The sequence below is a fragment of the Camelina sativa genome, chromosome 3 (genome assembly GCF_000633955.1).
Source record: "Camelina sativa cultivar DH55 chromosome 3, Cs, whole genome shotgun sequence".
In the NCBI taxonomy this organism is placed as follows: domain Eukaryota; kingdom Viridiplantae; phylum Streptophyta; class Magnoliopsida; order Brassicales; family Brassicaceae; genus Camelina; species Camelina sativa.
Genome location: NC_025687.1, coordinates 15,531,121 through 15,549,747, shown reverse-complemented (window position 1 = coordinate 15,549,747; position 18,627 = coordinate 15,531,121). Strand labels below are relative to the sequence as shown.

Genomic DNA, 18,627 nt, shown 5'->3' with positions numbered 1-18,627 from the left:
ATGGCTAGAAACGTTGGGGACCTGCCCTTGGAACTTGCCCTTCCAACTGCTTTTGTGTTCATAATTTACTGGATGGGTGGACTTAAACCAGACCCAACAACGTTTATCCTATCACTACTGGTTGTTCTCTATTCCGTCCTTGTTGCTCAAGGTCTTGGCTTAGCCTTTGGTGCTCTGCTTATGAACATCAAGCAAGCCACAACGTTAGCATCTGTTACTACACTCGTGTTTCTCATAGCTGGAGGGTATTACGTGCAGCAAATCCCACCTTTCATCGTATGGCTCAAGTACCTAAGCTATAGCTACTACTGCTACAAGCTGCTTTTGGGTATTCAATACACTGATGACGACTACTATGAGTGTTCAAAGGGAGTCTGGTGCAGAGTTGGAGATTTCCCAGCAATCAAGTCAATGGGACTGAACAATTTGTGGATCGACGTGTTTGTTATGGGAGTGATGTTGGTTGGTTATCGACTCATAGCCTACATGGCACTGCATCGAGTGAAGTTGAGGTAACAACAAGGTAACACCAAGAAGCTCCAACACCACTGCAACCAATTGAATAATATTAGTATTAGAAAAGATAAAAAACGTCGTCGAATTTTGGTCGATTTTACTTGCGTATCCGAGATATATATATCCGACGACTTTGTTTTTTATATTTTAGGCTTAGATGATGATAATACTCCTAAGTTTGAGAATAAAACAGTGAGATAATGTATAAGATAAGAAAGGGAAGCCAAGTATATACTAAGTACCCATTTGCAAAATAGTGTGACGAAAGTGACTGAACTTCCCGGTCCACTCTTACCATGGAGATGATTGTTGTATCTTTTGTGGGGTTCCTTAAAAGAAAAGGTCTACTCTATCTCTTTTACACCTTACACTAGTCACCTGCAAGTGCATCAACTGGTGAAATAAATCAAATGGGAATGTATCAGATAAGAATTAAAACAAGTTGCTGCTGATAATAACAACGACAGGACATAAGCAAACACACCTGACTGTGGCTCTCATTGTCATCTAAAACATCTTTACTGGTACAAATTTGATGTTTGCTTACCACACATTAAACTAAAAAAAGCAGACTTTTTAAACTGCAGGATTATGTATGTCAACACAGCTACAGGAATGTGCTTTCGCTTTCATAGAAATACGAAACGAATAATTGAAACTTTAAATGGCTGTTATAGTTTCACATCGTTTTAGCTACACAATAATTAAACACAAAAGAAAGAAGTGGGGAGGCTTCTACAGTGTGTGCAGAACAACAACATAGAGGAGAGCAAAAAAAAAAAAATCAAACAAATCATTGGGATGACAAAGGCCCACAAGATATGCTTACACAATAAAACGTGATTCACTTTAGTCAAGTGGAAGCTGATGCAAAAAAAAAGAACATCACAAGAGAAATCCATGTCACTCTCTACTTTGGCAAGTGTCAATGTCATCACCAAGAAAGAACCATCTTATAAAAAAAAAAACCCCCAAGTAAAAACTCGAAACGTCGTCATTCACTAACTTCTTGTTGCTTTCTCAGACCTAAATACATCATCATTTTCTAGTGAGTGACTGACATACATACGAAAGCAAGTGATCTAATCATGCTCTTTCCCCACCTTTATTACCATATATATTAATAAGTACACACACTAGTTGCTGTTTTTAGTGTACTACTAACATTTAAAGAAACTGAACATAAGCCATCTTAGTCTTTACCATAGCAAAGATAACATAAACTAACCAGAGAGAGGATGAGAAACAAAATGCAATCTCTTAACTCATTCACATCAACCAAAGTTGTTATTAAACTCCTTGTCATTCACCATTTTATTGAACAAGATGTGACTCACCATATCAATCTAGTGGTAATATATGCTCATTAGATGAAGAAGAGAGCCAAATGTGTTATCTAAGTAATGATGAAAATGTCATATACACATATCCACCTAAAGGAACAAGTCCAGCTAGTTTCAGAGACATAACTATACTCAATTACTTCAGAGAATGATCAAGAGAAAAAATTGTAGAACCATCAGCATAAGTTAACACAAATGATATTAATTACGGTTTCCACTCACCGCATCGTTTCCGGTAAGCAAGATGTGAGGACGGTGACGCAAGCGGAGACGAAGAGCCTATTGCGGCGATGTAGCACAGTAATATCATCCTCTACATCCTCTAAAACGATGTCGTTTACCACCGAATTAAAAATAAATCATCTTTAATTGCATGTTAACCCCTTGCATTTTACATTATTTTCCATAAAAATATCCTTAATGATCCAAATTTTGATCAAAGCCCATTGAGGCCCATTTAGGCCTGTTATTAAAACGACAAGAGCCTGTCTCTCTCCCCCTCAAGAGTTTTTATTTCCTCATTATTGTCAGTTCTTACTTCTTAGGGTTTTAGCTTTCTCTCTTGTCTCTTCTCAGAAAAAAAAATGGCGGCAATTTCTAGGGTTTTTGGAGGGTTCAGGACACTGATGGCGAAGGCGGCGACTGCTGAGGCCGTTACTGTCGCTGGAGCTGCTGGTAAAGAAGGAAAAGGGGTGTTCAAGGTGTTCACAGTCTCGCAGCCGTTGGCTAGTTTCGCCGGAGAAAGCCAACTCACTCGTGGTACCGCCGTGAAGAAGGTTTGGGAGTATGTTAAGCTTCACAATCTCCAGGTTCGTTGATTTCGGAGATTTCTAGGGTTTTTTTTATAAAGTTTCCTTAGATCTCTGTTGCTTGTTTATGAACTTAGGGATTTGGTGTTACTTTAGTAGAGACTTCAGTAATGGTAGAGAACAGATGATTGTTGCATGTAGACAAATTTGATTGCTTTGTAGATGAGTTTGATTGTTGTGTAGAACACAGATTTTGAGTGTATGCATGTTGTCTTGTGGTTGAGAATGGATTGTTTTGTTGTATACGATTAAGCATTTTGTGGGTTTGGTTGTGAAGATAATCTTGGAAGGTTTTGGTGTTTTTGAGTGTTGGAATTAGGTTGAGTTCGTTTGAATGGTGGAAACAATGTGTTGGTTGGGTTTAAGTATCTGATTGTAAGCTTGAAATGTTGGAGAACTTGAAAGGTTTTTGGTCTTTGAGTCTTTGGTTGTGAAGAGTATCTTGGAGAATTTGGACGGTATTGGTCTTTTTTAAGTGTTGGGGTTAGGTTGAGTTCGTTTGAATGGTGGAACAATGTGTTATTTGGGTTAAGTATCTGATCTTATCCTCGAAATGTTGGAGAACTCGAAAGGTTTTTGGTCTTTGAGTCTTGGTGTTCATGTAACTTGAGTTCTATTGACTGGTAGAACAATGTATTGAGGTTGAGTGTAATTAATCATAAGCTGTAAGTGTTTGTATACTCATTGGAATAGCATACGTTCTGATGCTTCGATTTAGCTGGATTTGATCTGTTAAATGCAAAAAATAAGGCAGGTTTTGACCATAGACTTCTCTGTTTTTTTTTTGGGGATTCATAGCTCTGTTATCTTGTGGTTGAGAATGGATTGTTTTGTTGTTTGTGTATAGATACTATTAATGATGTGAGTTTGTTGTGAAGATTAGTACTTTGATCGTTGTGTTGGTTATTATCTTGGAGAACTTGAAAGGTATTGGTCTGTTTGAGTGTTGGAGTTCTCTATTGTCATGGAGCTTGAGTTTGTTTGAATGGTGCAACATTGTGTTGATTGGATTAAGTAAGTGTCTGATCTTAAGCTTGATTCATTGCTAAAGCATTTTGTTTCGTTGTAGAATCCGGCGAACAAGAGGGAGATACACTGCGATGCTAAGTTGAAGACGATTTTCGATGGAAAAGACAAAGTTGGAATCACAGAGGTCATGAAGCTCCTGTCACCACATTTTCCCAAATCTGTTTGATTTGGTGAGGTTTATCTAACGTAGTTATCCTATCTGAAAAAAATGGTTTGGCTTTTTGTGGTTCAATTCGGGTTGTATATGAAAAACTCTCTAGACCCGTTTGAGCTTTTGGTATGTTAACAAACCAAGAAACAAAACTCTCTTTTGATCCCTATATTCTGGAGAATACTATGATGTAGTTTGACAAGTTTATCGTAATGTCGTATTTTGTGAAACGTTTATCTCTTAATCTTGGTTTTGATCTCGATGTCTTTGAGGCTTCCTTGCTCATTTATTGGGATATCTATCACTAAATGCATTATTTATCGTGTGAGCAACCAATTCGCTTAAACGTGTAGATTTCGTTTATTGTTTATTGCAAATGAACGAATGGGTCACAACAAGTATTTTATTATTTGATGGAGATGAAACGTGTCATGATCAGTGGAGGAAGAATAATGTGTTGTTGAAACGAGCATGCACCAACGCGTCCATTTCGCTTTATATCAATAGTCTAGAGCCTTTTTCGCTACACATACCAATACGTACGCACAAATGTGTATCTAAACATCACATAGTATATAGTTTATTATACCAAATCTTGGATGATCAATTTCTCTCTCTATTCATATCATCATCTTATCTCTCAAGTTCTTGATTTTGAATCTTTTAAGTAATTAAAGATGGGTAAAGACAAGCACCACGAACAAGACAAAGGATTCTTCTCACATCATAACCATCACGGACATGGGTATCCTCCGGGAGCTTATCCTCCACCACCTGGAGCTTATCCTCCACCGGGGGCTTACCCTCCACAAGGTTATCCTCCGCCACCTCACGGCTATCCACCGGCCGCTTATCCACCACCTCCCGGCGCTTATCCTCCTGCCGGTTATCCCGGACCCTCCGGTCCTCGTCCAGGTTTTTATTTAACCGAAATGTTGCCTTATGTCTATTAGTTAACTTCCCTTTGGAATTAACAAATTAGTCGGACCGGTGTATATATTTTGGTTGGAGTGTTATATAGCATCTTCAAAATATGATGAAAAGACAAAATGTTTTGAACTAATCCAATTCAAAGCCATATAGGTTCCTAAACCAAATATAGCATTATGCGACGTCAAAATTCCAAAAGTATTGCTTGGTTACCACGTTGATTTATGCTTGATTTTGTCTCTTAAGCTTTTAAAACTCTTAACAAGATTTTCGAGTTGGTTATATACCCGAATATAAATCAAAGTAAAATCAATGTTTAATTAATTATTTCTCTGTAAGTTGGCTATTTAGATTCTATTTTTTTCTACAACTTGTTTTTTATTTTTATTTTTTTCTCGTTCATCATATTAGTTAGAAACTTCGAATAAATATGGGTTTGGTCCGATATTTTTTTGGTTCAAAACATGGCTTTGGTCCGATACTTTGGTCTAGTTTTAGCTCAGTTTAGCGTTGTGTTCACATGCAAGTTAACCTCTTATTATCTTTTAGTTCACATGAATGCTTTTATCATGTGAATAGGTCTTGGAGGAGGAGTCGGGGGATTGATAGCAGGAGCGGCAACAGCGGCCGCGGCTGTAATGGGAGGTCAACACGCAGGTCATCACGGAGGCTACGGGCACCACGGCCACGGAAAATACAAAAGAGGGTTTTTTGGAGGAGGAAAGTACAAGCGAGGGAAGCATAGTATGTTCGGAGGAGGGAAGTACAAGCGTGGCAAGCACGGCATGTTCGGTGGCAAACGAGGCAAGCATGGCATGTTCGGACGAAGGAAGTGGAAATGATTATTCATCATCCATCTCTACATATATTATATCGTATATAACAACTTAATAATATTAAGCTTAATATAAGTATGTATATACACATGTGTGTACTGTTTGTATTTTACATGTATCATCTATAAAACATTGAAACTCTTTAATTTAGTTGAATTTTGTGTTAAGAATTTACATGATGAAAGACATGCCTCTAATATTTTTGGAATAAATTTTAGTTTCATACAATTTTTTTTTTTGGATTTGGAGACTTTATAAATTATGTAATAGAGTTTGGAAGATTGTTTTTTTCCCGAAGAGGAGACGAATTCAAATTACATGATAAAATCAACACTAGGATTTTCGGAACCTGAACAACTGAAACTGATTCTATCCTTTTCGAAAAAAACAAAACAATTTGATCTTATCTAATACTGTCGAAAAAAGATAAATTCTTCCCTCATAGGGTAAATTTAAATTGACAGTATAATTTTATTTAACATAAAAGGTAAATAAAGAATGTAAGATAAAGAAAAGATAATCAAGCCCTATAAAATCGTTTGGAGTTCGGATAATTAATGTGTATATATAAAAAACAACTTGAATAAAGAAACAATAAATTGATTTCAAATTTGAATATTTTGTAGTCAATAAATATAAACGGATAATTGAGTCCCCTAAACTTGTCGATGAAAATGTTTGTTTCGTTATAAATGAATATCATTAAAAACAAAAAACTAAAAAAATAAATAGAGAGTTGGATTTACGAACGATCTACTAAAATGGGGCATTATCGGATTATGGCATGATTTTTTTTTTATAATTTAAATTTAATACTTAAAGTCTTATCCATTTCTTAATATCCAAACAACTAAAAATTATTATATTTCAACAAAATCTAAATTCATCTTTACGTCAAGATTTTTTTTCCCATGCATATACCATTGATCTCTTAACTCTTCTTCTACTCAAATAGTAAAAAAAAAAATCTACAATCATGGTTTCTTTAACATTTCTTTTGTGTTTTCTCTTCTTCATAAGTGGTTGTGCTGCCACAATAGTCTCTCACGATGGCCGAGCCATCACCATTGATGGTCATCGTCGAATTCTTCTTTCTGGTTCTATCCACTATCCTAGAAGCACCCCTGAAGTAATTTACATATCAACATGTGTTAGTGGTGAATCTATTGAGATTTTAGTAATATTTTAATTAATTACATTTCTTTTTTTTGTTGTTAGATGTGGCCAGACCTTATAAAGAAGGGTAAAGAAGGAGGTCTTGATGCGATCGAGACTTATGTTTTCTGGAATGCACATGAACCTACTCGTCGTCAATATGATTTCTCTGGAAATCTAGATCTTATTCGATTCTTAAAAACCATTCAAGATCAAGGATTGTATGGAGTTCTCCGTATTGGACCATATGTTTGCGCAGAGTGGAACTACGGGTAATAAACTAAACTAGCTTGATTTTACTAATAATATCATGATTTAATTCCATGTACGTTTAAATTAACTTCATTTCGGTTCATTTTGAGTCGCTATGTGCTCTTTATTTCTAGAGTAGGCTGTCTTTATTATTTTTGTTATGTAAGTCATTAGTGGTCAAAGTACTGACTAATGCAAAGTACTGGTGGTTTCAATTTTTTTTTTTTTTTTTTTTGACCAATACTGGTGGTTACAACTTAATATAAACGATTCAGGAGAAACCAATAAGATTTTTGAGGATCAAAAATTGAGTTAGCTATATTCTTATAATATACGCATTTCTCTGTTTACTCCTTCTCCATTACTTAGTTTATGATGATATCAGTTAGTTTTTGTTTTATTTATGTTAATTTATATATCTGTGGACTAACTTTGATATTTTTATCATCTAATTGTTTGAAATAGGGGGTTTCCAGTGTGGCTGCACAACCTTCCCGACATGGAATTCAGAACCACTAATAACGCGTTTATGGTAATCTACATTCATACTATATAAGTATTAATTATAATTAATACTATATAAGTTTTAATTATTAATATATGGATGATTTGTATGCAGAATGAGATGCAAAATTTTACAACTATGATAGTAGAAATGGTCAAGAAAGAGAAGCTATTTGCATCACAAGGAGGTCCAATTATCCTTGCTCAGGTAACTAGTTCTTTAACACTATGTTACTCACTATATATATATATATATACAATATTTTCTATATACAATATTTTATTTATATCTCGAAAAGACTGTTATTGCATATCTCATGCACTCATAGTTTTTGTTTCTAACGTTCCTACACAGCTAGAATAAGCTGGCAACAATTCTGATATTGTTTTTAATAATAAATATGCAGATTGAAAATGAGTATGGAAATGTAATTGGATCATATGGAGCCGCCGGTAAGGCATACATTCAGTGGTGTGCAAACATGGCCAATTCTCTTGATATTGGTATTCCATGGATCATGTGTCAACAGGATGATGCTCCTCAACCTATGGTAATTAAGCTAAAGTTTAGTGAATTTTTTATTATATTAATTTATACTAAAAAGACTAATTATTTGTCAATCATTTAAATTTGCAGTTGAACACATGCAATGGGTATTATTGCGACAATTTTGAACCAAACAACCCCAACACTCCTAAAATGTGGACTGAGAATTGGACCGGATGGTTAGTTTTTATTTATTTGCATCATTATTGTAATTAAGTAATTATTATTTATTTTCTTAAAAGAATAAGAAAAACTTTTTTTTTTGACAAAAAGTATTTTTGTACGTTTTTTAGGAAACTTTCTTTTACTTAATATCTATAATATTTAAACAGAGTTAAATTTCATTGACCCCAAATTAATATATTTTTATTTGTAGGTATAAAAATTGGGGAAGCAAAAACCCTCACCGAACAAGCGAAGATGTTGCTTTTGCCGTTGCAAGATTCTTCCAAAGAGGAGGAACATTCCAAAACTACTACATGGTAAAATATTTGTATTGATATAAATTTAGTTTATTTGATTAAGCACACAAATGAATTATCATTAACTATAACAATAACCAAATGTTTATGTTACTTTTGTAGTACCATGGAGGCACCAACTTTGATAGAACATCTGGTGGACCGTACATCACAACTACATATGATTATGATGCTCCTCTTGATGAATATGGTAAATATAATATATACTCACATTCAAATTTATTTAAAATTTTTTGGTTTTTTTCCATCATTAAAAAAAAATTGTATAAACATGGTGAAAATTGATTAGGTCATCTGAGCCAACCAAAGTACGGACATTTGAAGCAACTTCATGATGTTCTTCATGCCATGGAGAAGACTCTGACACATGGAAACGTTACCACTATTGATTTTGGAAACCTAGTCACGGTAATTATCCTTCCTTAGCTTACCTCTTTTCTAGAAATTAATATATTTAAATGTTTTTCTATAGTATATTTATGAACATCCTATATTATATAGGCAACAATTTATAAAACGGAAGAAGGTTCAAGCTGCTTCATTGGAAACGTAAATGAAACCTCAGATGCAAGAATCAATTTCCAAGGAACATCTTACGACGTCCCGCCTTGGTCTGTTAGCATTTTACCAGATTGCAAAACTGTGACTTACAATACTGCCAAGGTTTATTTTCCTTCCATTCAAATTTTAAAAATTTATGCACTATTGAAGTTACTTTTAACTCATTTAACTTTTAATTTTCAGATTAACACTCAGACTTCAGTGATGGTTAAGAAACCTAATGAGGCTGAGGATGAGCCTTCGACTCTGAAATGGTCATGGAGACCAGAGAACATAGATAATGTCCTTTTGAAAGGAAAAGGAGAGTCCACAATGAGCAAATTGTTTGATCAGAAAGTAGTAAGCAACGACGAAAGCGATTATCTTTGGTACATGACTACAGTTAATCTCAAAGAACAAGATCCGGTTTGGTGCAAAAACATGTCTCTCCGTATTAACAGTACTGCTCATGTGCTTCACGCTTTTGTCAATGGGCAACATATTGGTAATTAAATTTTATATATATGCTTCTCAACAATTCTCAGTATATAAAGAAAATTATTTTTTACATTTTTGTTTCTTTTCATTTTAGGAAATTATCGAGTAGAAGATGGAAAATTTCACTATGTTTTCGAGCAAGACGCGAAATTCAACCCTGGTGCCAATGTCATTACCCTCCTTAGCATAACCGTAGGCCTTCCGGTGAGTATGAATTATATTGCTCTTAGGTTATAAACCATTCTCTTTAGGTCTCTCATCCTTAACCAAATTTTTTTATTTTTTTATTTTTTTATTTATTTTAGAACTATGGTGCCTTTTTCGAAAATGTACCTGCTGGAATCACCGGACCAGTTTTTATCATTGGAAGAAACGGTGATGAAACCATAGTAAAAGACTTGTCAGCTCATAAATGGAGTTATAAAACCGGTTTAAGCGGGTTTGAGAACCAACTTTTTAGTACAGAATCACCTTCTACATGGTCAGGTGAAAGTGTACCATTCAACCGTACCATGACTTGGTATAAGGTAAAGTAGATATTAAAATCCAATAGCTAACGAAACTCTGAATGCAATTTTTAAATCGTTATCATTCCAATGTTTCTTGCAGACTGCTTTCAAGGCTCCTTTGGGAAGTGAACCAGTTGTGGTTGATCTTTTGGGTCTTGGAAAAGGAACGGCTTGGATCAATGGAAACAACATTGGACGTTATTGGCCAAGTTTTCTTGCAGATATTGATGGTTGTTCTGCCGAATGCAACTACATAGGCACTTACTATGCTGAAAAGTGTCAAACAAATTGTGGAGAACCTACTCAAAGATGGTACTGTTTTTTTTTGTTTTTTTCATGGTCCAAAATCATATCTTTTTTTTGGTTGAGTTTGTTTCAACATGGAAATATGTTTTTATTTTATTTTTATCAGGTACCATGTTCCTCGTTCTTTCTTGAACTCAGAAGGAGACAACATGTTGGTTTTGTTTGAAGAGATTGGAGGAAACCCATCACTTGTCAATTTTCAGACAATTGGAGTCGGAAGTGTGTGCAAATGTCTATGAGAAGAACGTTCTTGAGCTTTCGTGCGATGGAAAACCCATTTCCGCCATCAAATTCGCTTCGTTTGGTAACCCAGGAGGCAACTGTGGATACTTTGAAAAAGGAACTTGTGAAGCAAGCAACGACGCTGCTGCTATTCTCACTAAGGAATGTGTTGGAAAGGAAAAATGTTCCATTGATGTCTCCGAAGAGAAGTTTGGAGCACCAAAGTGTGGTGGTGCTGTTAAGAGGCTTGCCGTCGAAGCTGTTTGCTAGTTTGTTTTTTTAGAGATTTTAGGTATTACTATGGGTTTTTTCCGAAGGACGTAGGTGCTTTTGATCCTAGGAATTATTTCTCCATTATTAGTTATATGGAGATGTTATTAAATAAGAGACCGACTTCTAATAAAATGATTTGGTTGTTATGAAACTCTCTTCTGTCTTCTCCCTCGTTGTCGGAAACAAAGTTCAAACATCGGATTTTCTCTTGGATTGCATCTTTTCTACCTATGTCCAATTAAAGCTTGCTTTGTTAGAACGTCAAATAATAGCATTCTATGGAAGAAAACTTGATGATGTTAAAAATCCTTGAAGGAAGAGGACATCGCTTTAATCCAAGGAGGAGTCATGGATTGATGTTAAAAACTTGATGATGGCAAAAACAAAGAAATCTAAAGGAATAGTCTTCGTTGCTTTTGGTCTAGGAACAAGGAAAGAAATCTAGTTTTGTTTGAAGCTTCACAATGATCATCCCTCGCAAATCTGAACATCAATACATGACTCCTTGTTTTGGCTATAAAAAAAAGTTGTGCAGAAAAATAATATGCCAGTGTCACACAGTAAGTCGGATGTCAAGATAAAAAATCCATAAAAGCATAGTTCCCAAAGGTCCATCATGACATCGTCATTTGCTCTCTTTTCCAATTCGTCATTTTAAAGGTTTCAAGCGGTGGCATTGACATTTGTGAGAGAAGAAAGACCCACGAATAAAATAGCGGTGATGGTCATAGTCCCGAACATATATAAACTATTTTTGACAAAAAGAAAAATTAAATACCTCTAAGAAATAAAAGATGATACAAATGTTCTATAGACACAACAAGACGAACTCAAAACCATTAACTGATGATGACTCCAAAATTAAACGAGAAACCAAAAAAAATGAAAAGATGATGTAAAATCTCGATGCGTGACTTACTTCTCTCTTTGTGTTTCGTAAACTATGAAGCTCCTATCGATAAGAAACTTAGGTACAACAAAAAGCTGTTCTTGAATTGGAAACATAGTAATCCCCAAACCCCACAACACTTTACCAAATACGGAATGATGATGATGATGGTTGTGAGCTAATGAATGGACGGCTTGGATGGAGAATGGTTCGTCTAGCCGAGGAGATCTTTGAACAGTGTAGGGTTCTGACTTGTTGGGTTTACACCCATCTGTCTAACAAGAGCATCTTTCTCGAGAGCTTCCTTTGTGTTTGGTCCTTTTGAGGTTTGAGATTGATACGTGCGTGAGTTTCCTTTGGAGCTATCAGACAGTTCGGATAAGAGAGAGTCGACACTTGTGGTTGTGGTCACAGGTGCTGCATCTGAGTATAGTCCCATCACATCGTTCGAACCCCCATCTTGGCTCGAAGAATCCATAAGCCCTTCCAACTCTTTAAAAGGATCCATTGCTGAAATTGTAGCCGTTGGCTCGCCTAAGTCGAGTAAGTCTGGTGGCGGTTGAACAGGGGTTGGATTTTCCTTGGGGACAGTTGCCGGTTTGTTAACTGTTCCTTTTGTGGGCTTGTGACCACCAGAAGACTTTTTATCAGTTCTTGACGATGATGATCCACCAAACAAGGATGCAGCGAGTCTCTGTTTCTCGGGATCGATTTCTGGTTTCTTTGGTTCGTAACTGCTTCGAGGCTTTGAACTAGATGAACCAACTCCTCCATCCGAGTGTGAAGTGATACCATTTGCTGCTTGCTGAGTAGTGGAAGAAGCTGCTGTGGTTGGTTGATAGCTCGGTCTACCCCATTTTTGCTTTACTCCATCGAGTCGCAGCTTGATCTCTGATGACTCTCGTTCAGACACCAAAGATGTTGAAATTGGCTGGTGTGACTCGCTGTAATAAGGCTCAGGTACTGGAACAAGCTCGGTCGAAGCTTGTGGTGGCACTGATGGCTTTGGAAGTTCATAGGCTTCGAATCGAAGGGTATGAGATGGAACTTCGTGATGGTCTTGGGGATGGTAGTCGGTTGTTTCAAACATCCCCGAGCGCTCTCTCTCAGAAATATAAGGCTGCGCTCCACTCTCGATAGCTTGTTGGATGTAGCCATTGAGAAATGAAAGTTCCTTATCAACCTAATTCATAAATGGACCATAAGATTCAAGAAATCCACATTCGAAGGGAACGTATGAAGAGAGAACGTACCTCGATGTCTTCACAACTAGCATCTAAAGGGATTATAGTCTCAACAGCACGGGCATCTAGAGCAAGGAGAGCCTGAAGCTCATATGCACGTTGCTGAAGATCTGTTGAATGTGAAGCCAGTAGCTCTTCGATCAAAGATTGGCACTGTATAATAGAACCAGTCAGTCTGTGACAAAGCAGGCTATATATTAGGTTATTAATTTCAGAACCATCTAAAGATACAGACCTCTGGCAAAACATCCACCTTTCTCCCAGATGCAATTTCAAATGCATAGATCTTCATCAGTGCAGAGACAGCATAACCCTTCAGTAAGAAGAGGAAACCATTACTATTTCAGGCAGTATACAGGTAACAACTAACAACTGGACTAAGTTTGCATAAGTGGAAACATCACCGCTCTCATGTACATGTACGAGCAAATAATCCTGATAATAAATCTACTGTGTAAGAATACATTTTAGGAAGAGGAGTTAGCACGCAATGGGTATAGTCACATTTTCAAGGAATTCAGTATCTACCAGGGTGTCCTATGCAACTTAAGTTTGCTGATCTAAGAAACAAGTCGACTGTTTGAAGAAGCTACACCATACAGATAATTAAAAGGCGAGGACACCTAAGAAGGCAAAGGTTTTTCGGTGCATAGTATTTGAAAACTGTGGAGCTACCTTTACAGTTTCATCACTTGAGTAAGCGTCTGCCACATCGCACAGCTTTCCACTAATATAGGACGCAGAATATTTCCCATCAGCTGTGCCGTACTCTCCCAAGACCCAAGAGATGACCTGAAGTTTAAATCCAAAAGTAAGAAGCATAAACTCAATGTGAATAAAAAAATGTTAAGTGGAGAGATCAGAGAAAAAAATCAACCTGAAGAAACAGGGATGGAAGCTTTGGCTCACTAATAAGCTGCAAATACGATTCCACCTGCATCAAGAAAAACACACTCATAAGCACAATACAAAAAAATCACACTAAAACCAACAAAACAAGAAGTCAGAACGTGACTGGAGTTACTCAATGCTAGATTTAAGATAGCAATTTCAGGTATCACTCTTTCCTCTGTTAAAAAATGGTTCATATCACAGAAACACAAACTACTAATTTCTTTGCACATAAATGCAGAACGAACAGAAAAGGAAATGAACAACATACAGCTGATAATCTGAGCTTGCTGTCTGCATCATCATCGTCCTCTCCAAATCCTTCAGCAATCAAACGCATCAGATTATGTGCCACCTTAATATTTACCAGATCTCCTGCATGCTCGAAGACTTTATTCATGGTCTGCAGTACAGCCACAGTAATAATTCTATCAACTGAAACCAAGATTTTGTAATTATATTGTGCGGCCACAGTTACGAGGGAGATTGGCTTGCTACCTGGATGAACCATTGATTGCTTGGAGCAAATTGTTCAGCCAACTCAACACAACGAGATGCTATCTCAGTTTTGTAATGATTGTCATTGATACTAATCATGTAATCAATCATTCGGTCAACAATCACTTCTACATTAGAGGACTTGGTCATTTTGTACAACAATTCAAATGTTTTCCTCTTTAGTGTATCATCTGGATCCTGTTAGACAGTAGCAATGAAACGAACATCAGGCAAAAACAAACAAACAATGAGCTCACATGAAAAAAAACAACTAAAAAGGTTTTCCCTGTTTCTGCTCACCTCCAAACAATCTATCACGGCAAGTTGATGCTGCTCAGCAATGTCTGGGCTTATTTTTATCAATCGACCAAGACCATCAATGCCCATGTACTTCAGATTGTGACTATCACTCTGCAAATAATTTTCCAGGAATTTAGATACAATCATAAGGTAAACAAGAGTATCTGCATACATGTCAGGAAGACAAAAAAGAACCTTCAAAAACTTGGAGATAGCATCAGCAGCAGCTTCTAACAGCTTAGGATTTGGAAGTATACAAGAAATACATCGAATGCACTCGTAAAGGATTGCATTTCCTATATTGGTAGAGGAGTCACACTTTCTGAACAAATCTCCAAGCACCATAGACATGATTTCACTCGCATTCTTATCACCGCTACCAAGTAACGCCATTATCTTCAGCAATTTGATCTAAAAATACCAAAACATAAAAAATCACCAATTGCAAGAAATTGAGTTCAACAAGTGAAAGACTTATAAAAAAGCTAAGACAAGAAACCTGGATGAAAGGTGCAGGCATCTGATGGTAATCGTAACTCTTTGGCAATCTTCTCTCAGTGACCTGTTTGAGAATACTGACGAAACTGCTAACCAAATCCTTATAGGAAGTAACATCTTCACTAATGAGATCAAACAACGGGCAAAGAGTGGCACCCATAACACCAGGATCATTATCACATAACCTCTTTCTGAAATTAGAAATCAAATGCGAAACCGAAGAAGGAGACTTGCGATGAAACCTATGCAAAGCCATAATAGCTTTCTTCCTCACAGCTTCCTTCTGGTGATTAAGCAACTCAACAACCTGAGGCAAAACCGCCGGAATCGTCTCCTCATTAATCAACCTACAAATCGCATTAAGCGCAGCGCAAACAACGAGGTAGTTATCGGATCTGAGATCTTTCTGAATCGTGTTAACAATAAGGATGATAAGATCATGATCCTCGTTGAGGAACAGCGTCACAGCTAAGTAACCAGTACGCTTGAGAAGAAGGTTATCATCGTGAGTCATCTTCACGGCGTGAATGTAACCGAAGGAAGCGTCGTGGCCTAGCATCTCGATGTAAACGAGCCGTATGATGTACTCTTTCATCTTCCTCTTTGGAACATCTGGTTCCAACAGTTTTCGTTTCAGTATATCGATCTCGCTTAACACGATCCGATCTTCCTCGGCTTTGGATCTTGCTTCACCGATTGATTTGACCAGATCGAGAAACTCTTTCGACTGACCAAATCCTCCTTGTGATCCCATCGCTAGCTCTCTTCCGATTGTCTTCAACTGCTCCATCTTCGTCTCTCTCTCTCTCTCTCAGTCGATCAAATCACTAGCACCAAACGCACCGGATATTTTGACCGGTGATTTCTCCGACGACGACTGATTGATTTAAACGATGGAATTGGGTAGGATTTAGGGCTAAATCCGATGAGAAATCGGGAATTTGACCATGCGAAATGAGATTTGATTGTTTCCGATGATTGTTTCCCGAGAGCGGTGGTTGATGAGTCTGGTCCGGTGGAGTTCTCAGATCTGAAGAGAGTGTGAAATTGGAGATGAGAAAAACGTGAAGAGAAGAAGAAGAAGAGAGTTTAGTAACGAGAAAAAAGAGTTTTGTCTGAGTTTTTTTTTTTTTTTTTTTTTGTTTGCTTTTTAGCGTTCAATAGAGAGAGCCACAGCCACACCAGGCGGTCCCCCAATCGCTAAAAACCAACACGCGTGTTACAGTAAAATTTAGAGGTGGTTTAACTGGGATCCGATTTTGTATTGGTTCGCTTCAATTTGTTCAAAGTTTTGGTTCGGTTTGGAATTGTCAAAGTTACTAAATTGAAAAATGTCAACAACAAAAAAAAAAGCCTCTCAGCTTAAAAAAAAAGAGCTTACTCTTTGTCTTTTGATTAAAACAAACAGCTAGTTTTTGTTGATTCTTTTAGTTTAATTGCTAATTTTAGTTAGTTTTGTCTCAGTTAACGAAACTGTCTTTGTAACATCTGTGAACCAAAATCTCGGTTTGGAATGTGCATCGCTCGATGCTCAATGTAGAGGTTGTATCGGTCTATGCAAAATCGGTTTCTGCAGAACGATTTAAGTTAAACGTTCGTTTGCTTGCATTTTGGTTTGGTTTTGGTTTGGGAAAACCCTATAGTCGAGTATGTAAAGGGAAGCTCGACGAGTTTGGCATTTTTTGGTCGTTTTCTAGAAAGTTAGAAAAGGAGAGAAAAGTTCTAAGATTTTTTGAGAGTTTTGGCCATTGTTTGCAAGATATGTTCCTGTGGAGTGGATATTTGTGGCTGAGATCGTGTTAGGAGCTTGCTAGGAGGCTTTTTCGTGAGTTTAAATCCAGTTTTCATCATTCTCAAAGGTGAGTGCGGGATCATGACTGATCTAAGTGAATTGATGGTTATTTTATGTGATTTTGTTTGCTATTGGTTGTTTTGATTGCTTGTGAAAATTCTTTGTGAGTTTTGTGGTCTTTGAAGGTCGATTTTGGTGTACTGGAGCCGAGAGGAGACGGAGGAGCTCGCGTGCGGCGTTGTGTCGCGCGACTAGATCGATCGATGCAAGGAGTGCATCTAGGGATTTGATGGGATGATGGACGATGCATCGATCGATGCCACTCGATAAACCCCCTTCGGTATATCATGTCTATTTGTTTCCTTTCGACTAATCTGACTTCATTCTATGTATAATGATAAGATTTGGAGTGAACAATTTAATTTTGATTAAGACAACACTGGTCTCAAGTTTTATACAGTGTTTTGAAGAGGATCTCACGGAATGTACATCATCAAGATCGCCTCCTACAATGGTCTTACTTCAAAGCAGTCCATTTAAAAAGTCCTACTTATTATATAGCTAGGGCCCAAATGATCCGATAATAGATGGGTTCATAAATTTTCAAATCATGTTCATTTTTTCCAAATTTTTTTAAAAAAGTTTATTCAGCTCGATCGTATTTTCCTAGTTTTTATACAAACAACAACAACAAAAGAAAAGAGTTACCCAGGACGTCTTGCACGTGCTTTAAGCTGAACAAAACTTCAGAAACTCAGCTAAAAATCGGCTTAACTGGACTAAAACTTAGACTAATATTAAATATATATGGCATTATGAGATGGATGCATAAACCAAAGAGATAAGAGATTTTTTAAAATCCTTTTCTCAGAATGATCAGAACTCTATTGTTAGTGATGCATCATCTTCCTTCTTTTGATGGCCAGAGAGGATCTTTTAGTAACTGGGATTCTATACAAACACTCATGTAAATCGAAACCTCTACAGAATATGGTGCATTGATAAGATTAGAACAACAACATAAATGGAGTTATAATGCATACGTTTTTACCAGGATGATGTACAAATGCTTTTACGTATGAGTCATGTTATATCATATACAAAACATACATACATGATCCATCCACCAAAATGTAGAGAAAATACATAACATAGACATTACAGAATTGGTTCTTTACTAGATCTTAGTTCCTTAGATGTTGGTGTTAGAGTTTACATAGGGTTGAATCCTTAATTTGAGTGAAAATGTCCCTAAAATTTCTGATTAACATCGCTCTCGTTGATGAAGACACTTATTGGTTATCTGTGTTTCATTAAAGATTTGTGGATTTGTTATGATCTAGATGCATCATATTTCGAGGTTGTTTAATTATGGACCAAGAAACCATACTAACCAACCGTTGATATTTTTTTCTACATCTTGGAGATGGGTTTTTGAAATATTGGCCTAACGAAGTCGTTTCGTAAACACAAAGAGTGTGGTGTGTGGAGTGACGTCGTGTTTACGTTTAATAAGTTTTCTGAGAATTACTTTTAGATGATCAATCTCCATCAACTAGCAACACTATCACCATCGATCAACCTTTATCTCACTATTCTCGCCAAACACGTTT

General features: G+C 36.7%; 5 protein-coding genes and 1 long non-coding RNA gene across 7 annotated transcripts in view; 4 read left to right on the top strand and 2 right to left on the bottom strand.

Moving 5' to 3' along the window:
• Positions 1-868, top strand: part of LOC104777204 (ABC transporter G family member 14-like) — a 4,925-nt gene extending 4,057 nt beyond the window's left edge. The window contains exon 6 of the mRNA XM_010501416.2: positions 1-868. Within this exon, the coding sequence (XP_010499718.1) occupies positions 1-516 (516 nt within the window). The 3' untranslated portion in view covers positions 517-868.
• On the bottom strand, positions 456-2,142 carry LOC109132268. 2 transcript variants are annotated; one of them, XR_002037518.1, is made up of 4 exons: positions 2,082-2,142; positions 1,001-1,074; positions 812-894; positions 456-548 (listed from the first exon to the last, which is right to left on the bottom strand). It is a non-coding gene; the product is annotated as an uncharacterized LOC109132268 (long non-coding RNA). The 2 variants fall into 2 exon arrangements; XR_002037517.1 differs by lacking the exon at positions 1,001-1,074.
• On the top strand, positions 2,361-4,104 carry LOC104777203 (upstream activation factor subunit UAF30-like). Its single transcript, XM_010501415.2, has 2 exons — positions 2,361-2,668; positions 3,738-4,104. The coding sequence occupies exons 1-2, from the start codon at positions 2,444-2,446 to the stop codon at positions 3,861-3,863; spliced, it is 351 nt and encodes a 116-aa protein (XP_010499717.1). The 5' UTR covers positions 2,361-2,443; the 3' UTR covers positions 3,864-4,104.
• Positions 4,377-5,798, top strand: LOC104777202 (glycine-rich protein A3-like). The gene is made up of 2 exons (XM_010501413.2): positions 4,377-4,763; positions 5,358-5,798. The coding sequence occupies exons 1-2, from the start codon at positions 4,526-4,528 to the stop codon at positions 5,618-5,620; spliced, it is 501 nt and encodes a 166-aa protein (XP_010499715.1). The 5' UTR covers positions 4,377-4,525; the 3' UTR covers positions 5,621-5,798.
• Positions 6,591-11,011, top strand: LOC104777201 (beta-galactosidase 15-like). The gene is given in 16 exon segments (XM_010501412.2): positions 6,591-6,743; positions 6,833-7,041; positions 7,487-7,553; positions 7,641-7,733; positions 7,933-8,076; positions 8,163-8,251; positions 8,449-8,554; positions 8,657-8,744; positions 8,844-8,962; positions 9,056-9,217; positions 9,299-9,599; positions 9,687-9,796; positions 9,898-10,119; positions 10,202-10,413; positions 10,514-10,630; positions 10,632-11,011. Coding segments are annotated over 16 exon segments (2,460 nt in total). The 3' UTR covers positions 10,900-11,011.
• LOC104777200 (AP-4 complex subunit epsilon) lies at positions 11,616-16,352 on the bottom strand. The gene is made up of 10 exons (XM_010501411.1): positions 15,224-16,352; positions 14,920-15,135; positions 14,725-14,835; positions 14,425-14,622; positions 14,198-14,329; positions 13,913-13,969; positions 13,711-13,827; positions 13,271-13,348; positions 13,045-13,188; positions 11,616-12,974 (listed from the first exon to the last, which is right to left on the bottom strand). Exons 1-10 carry the CDS (start codon positions 16,010-16,012, stop codon positions 12,006-12,008), a joined length of 2,811 nt encoding a protein of 936 aa, XP_010499713.1. The 5' UTR covers positions 16,013-16,352; the 3' UTR covers positions 11,616-12,005.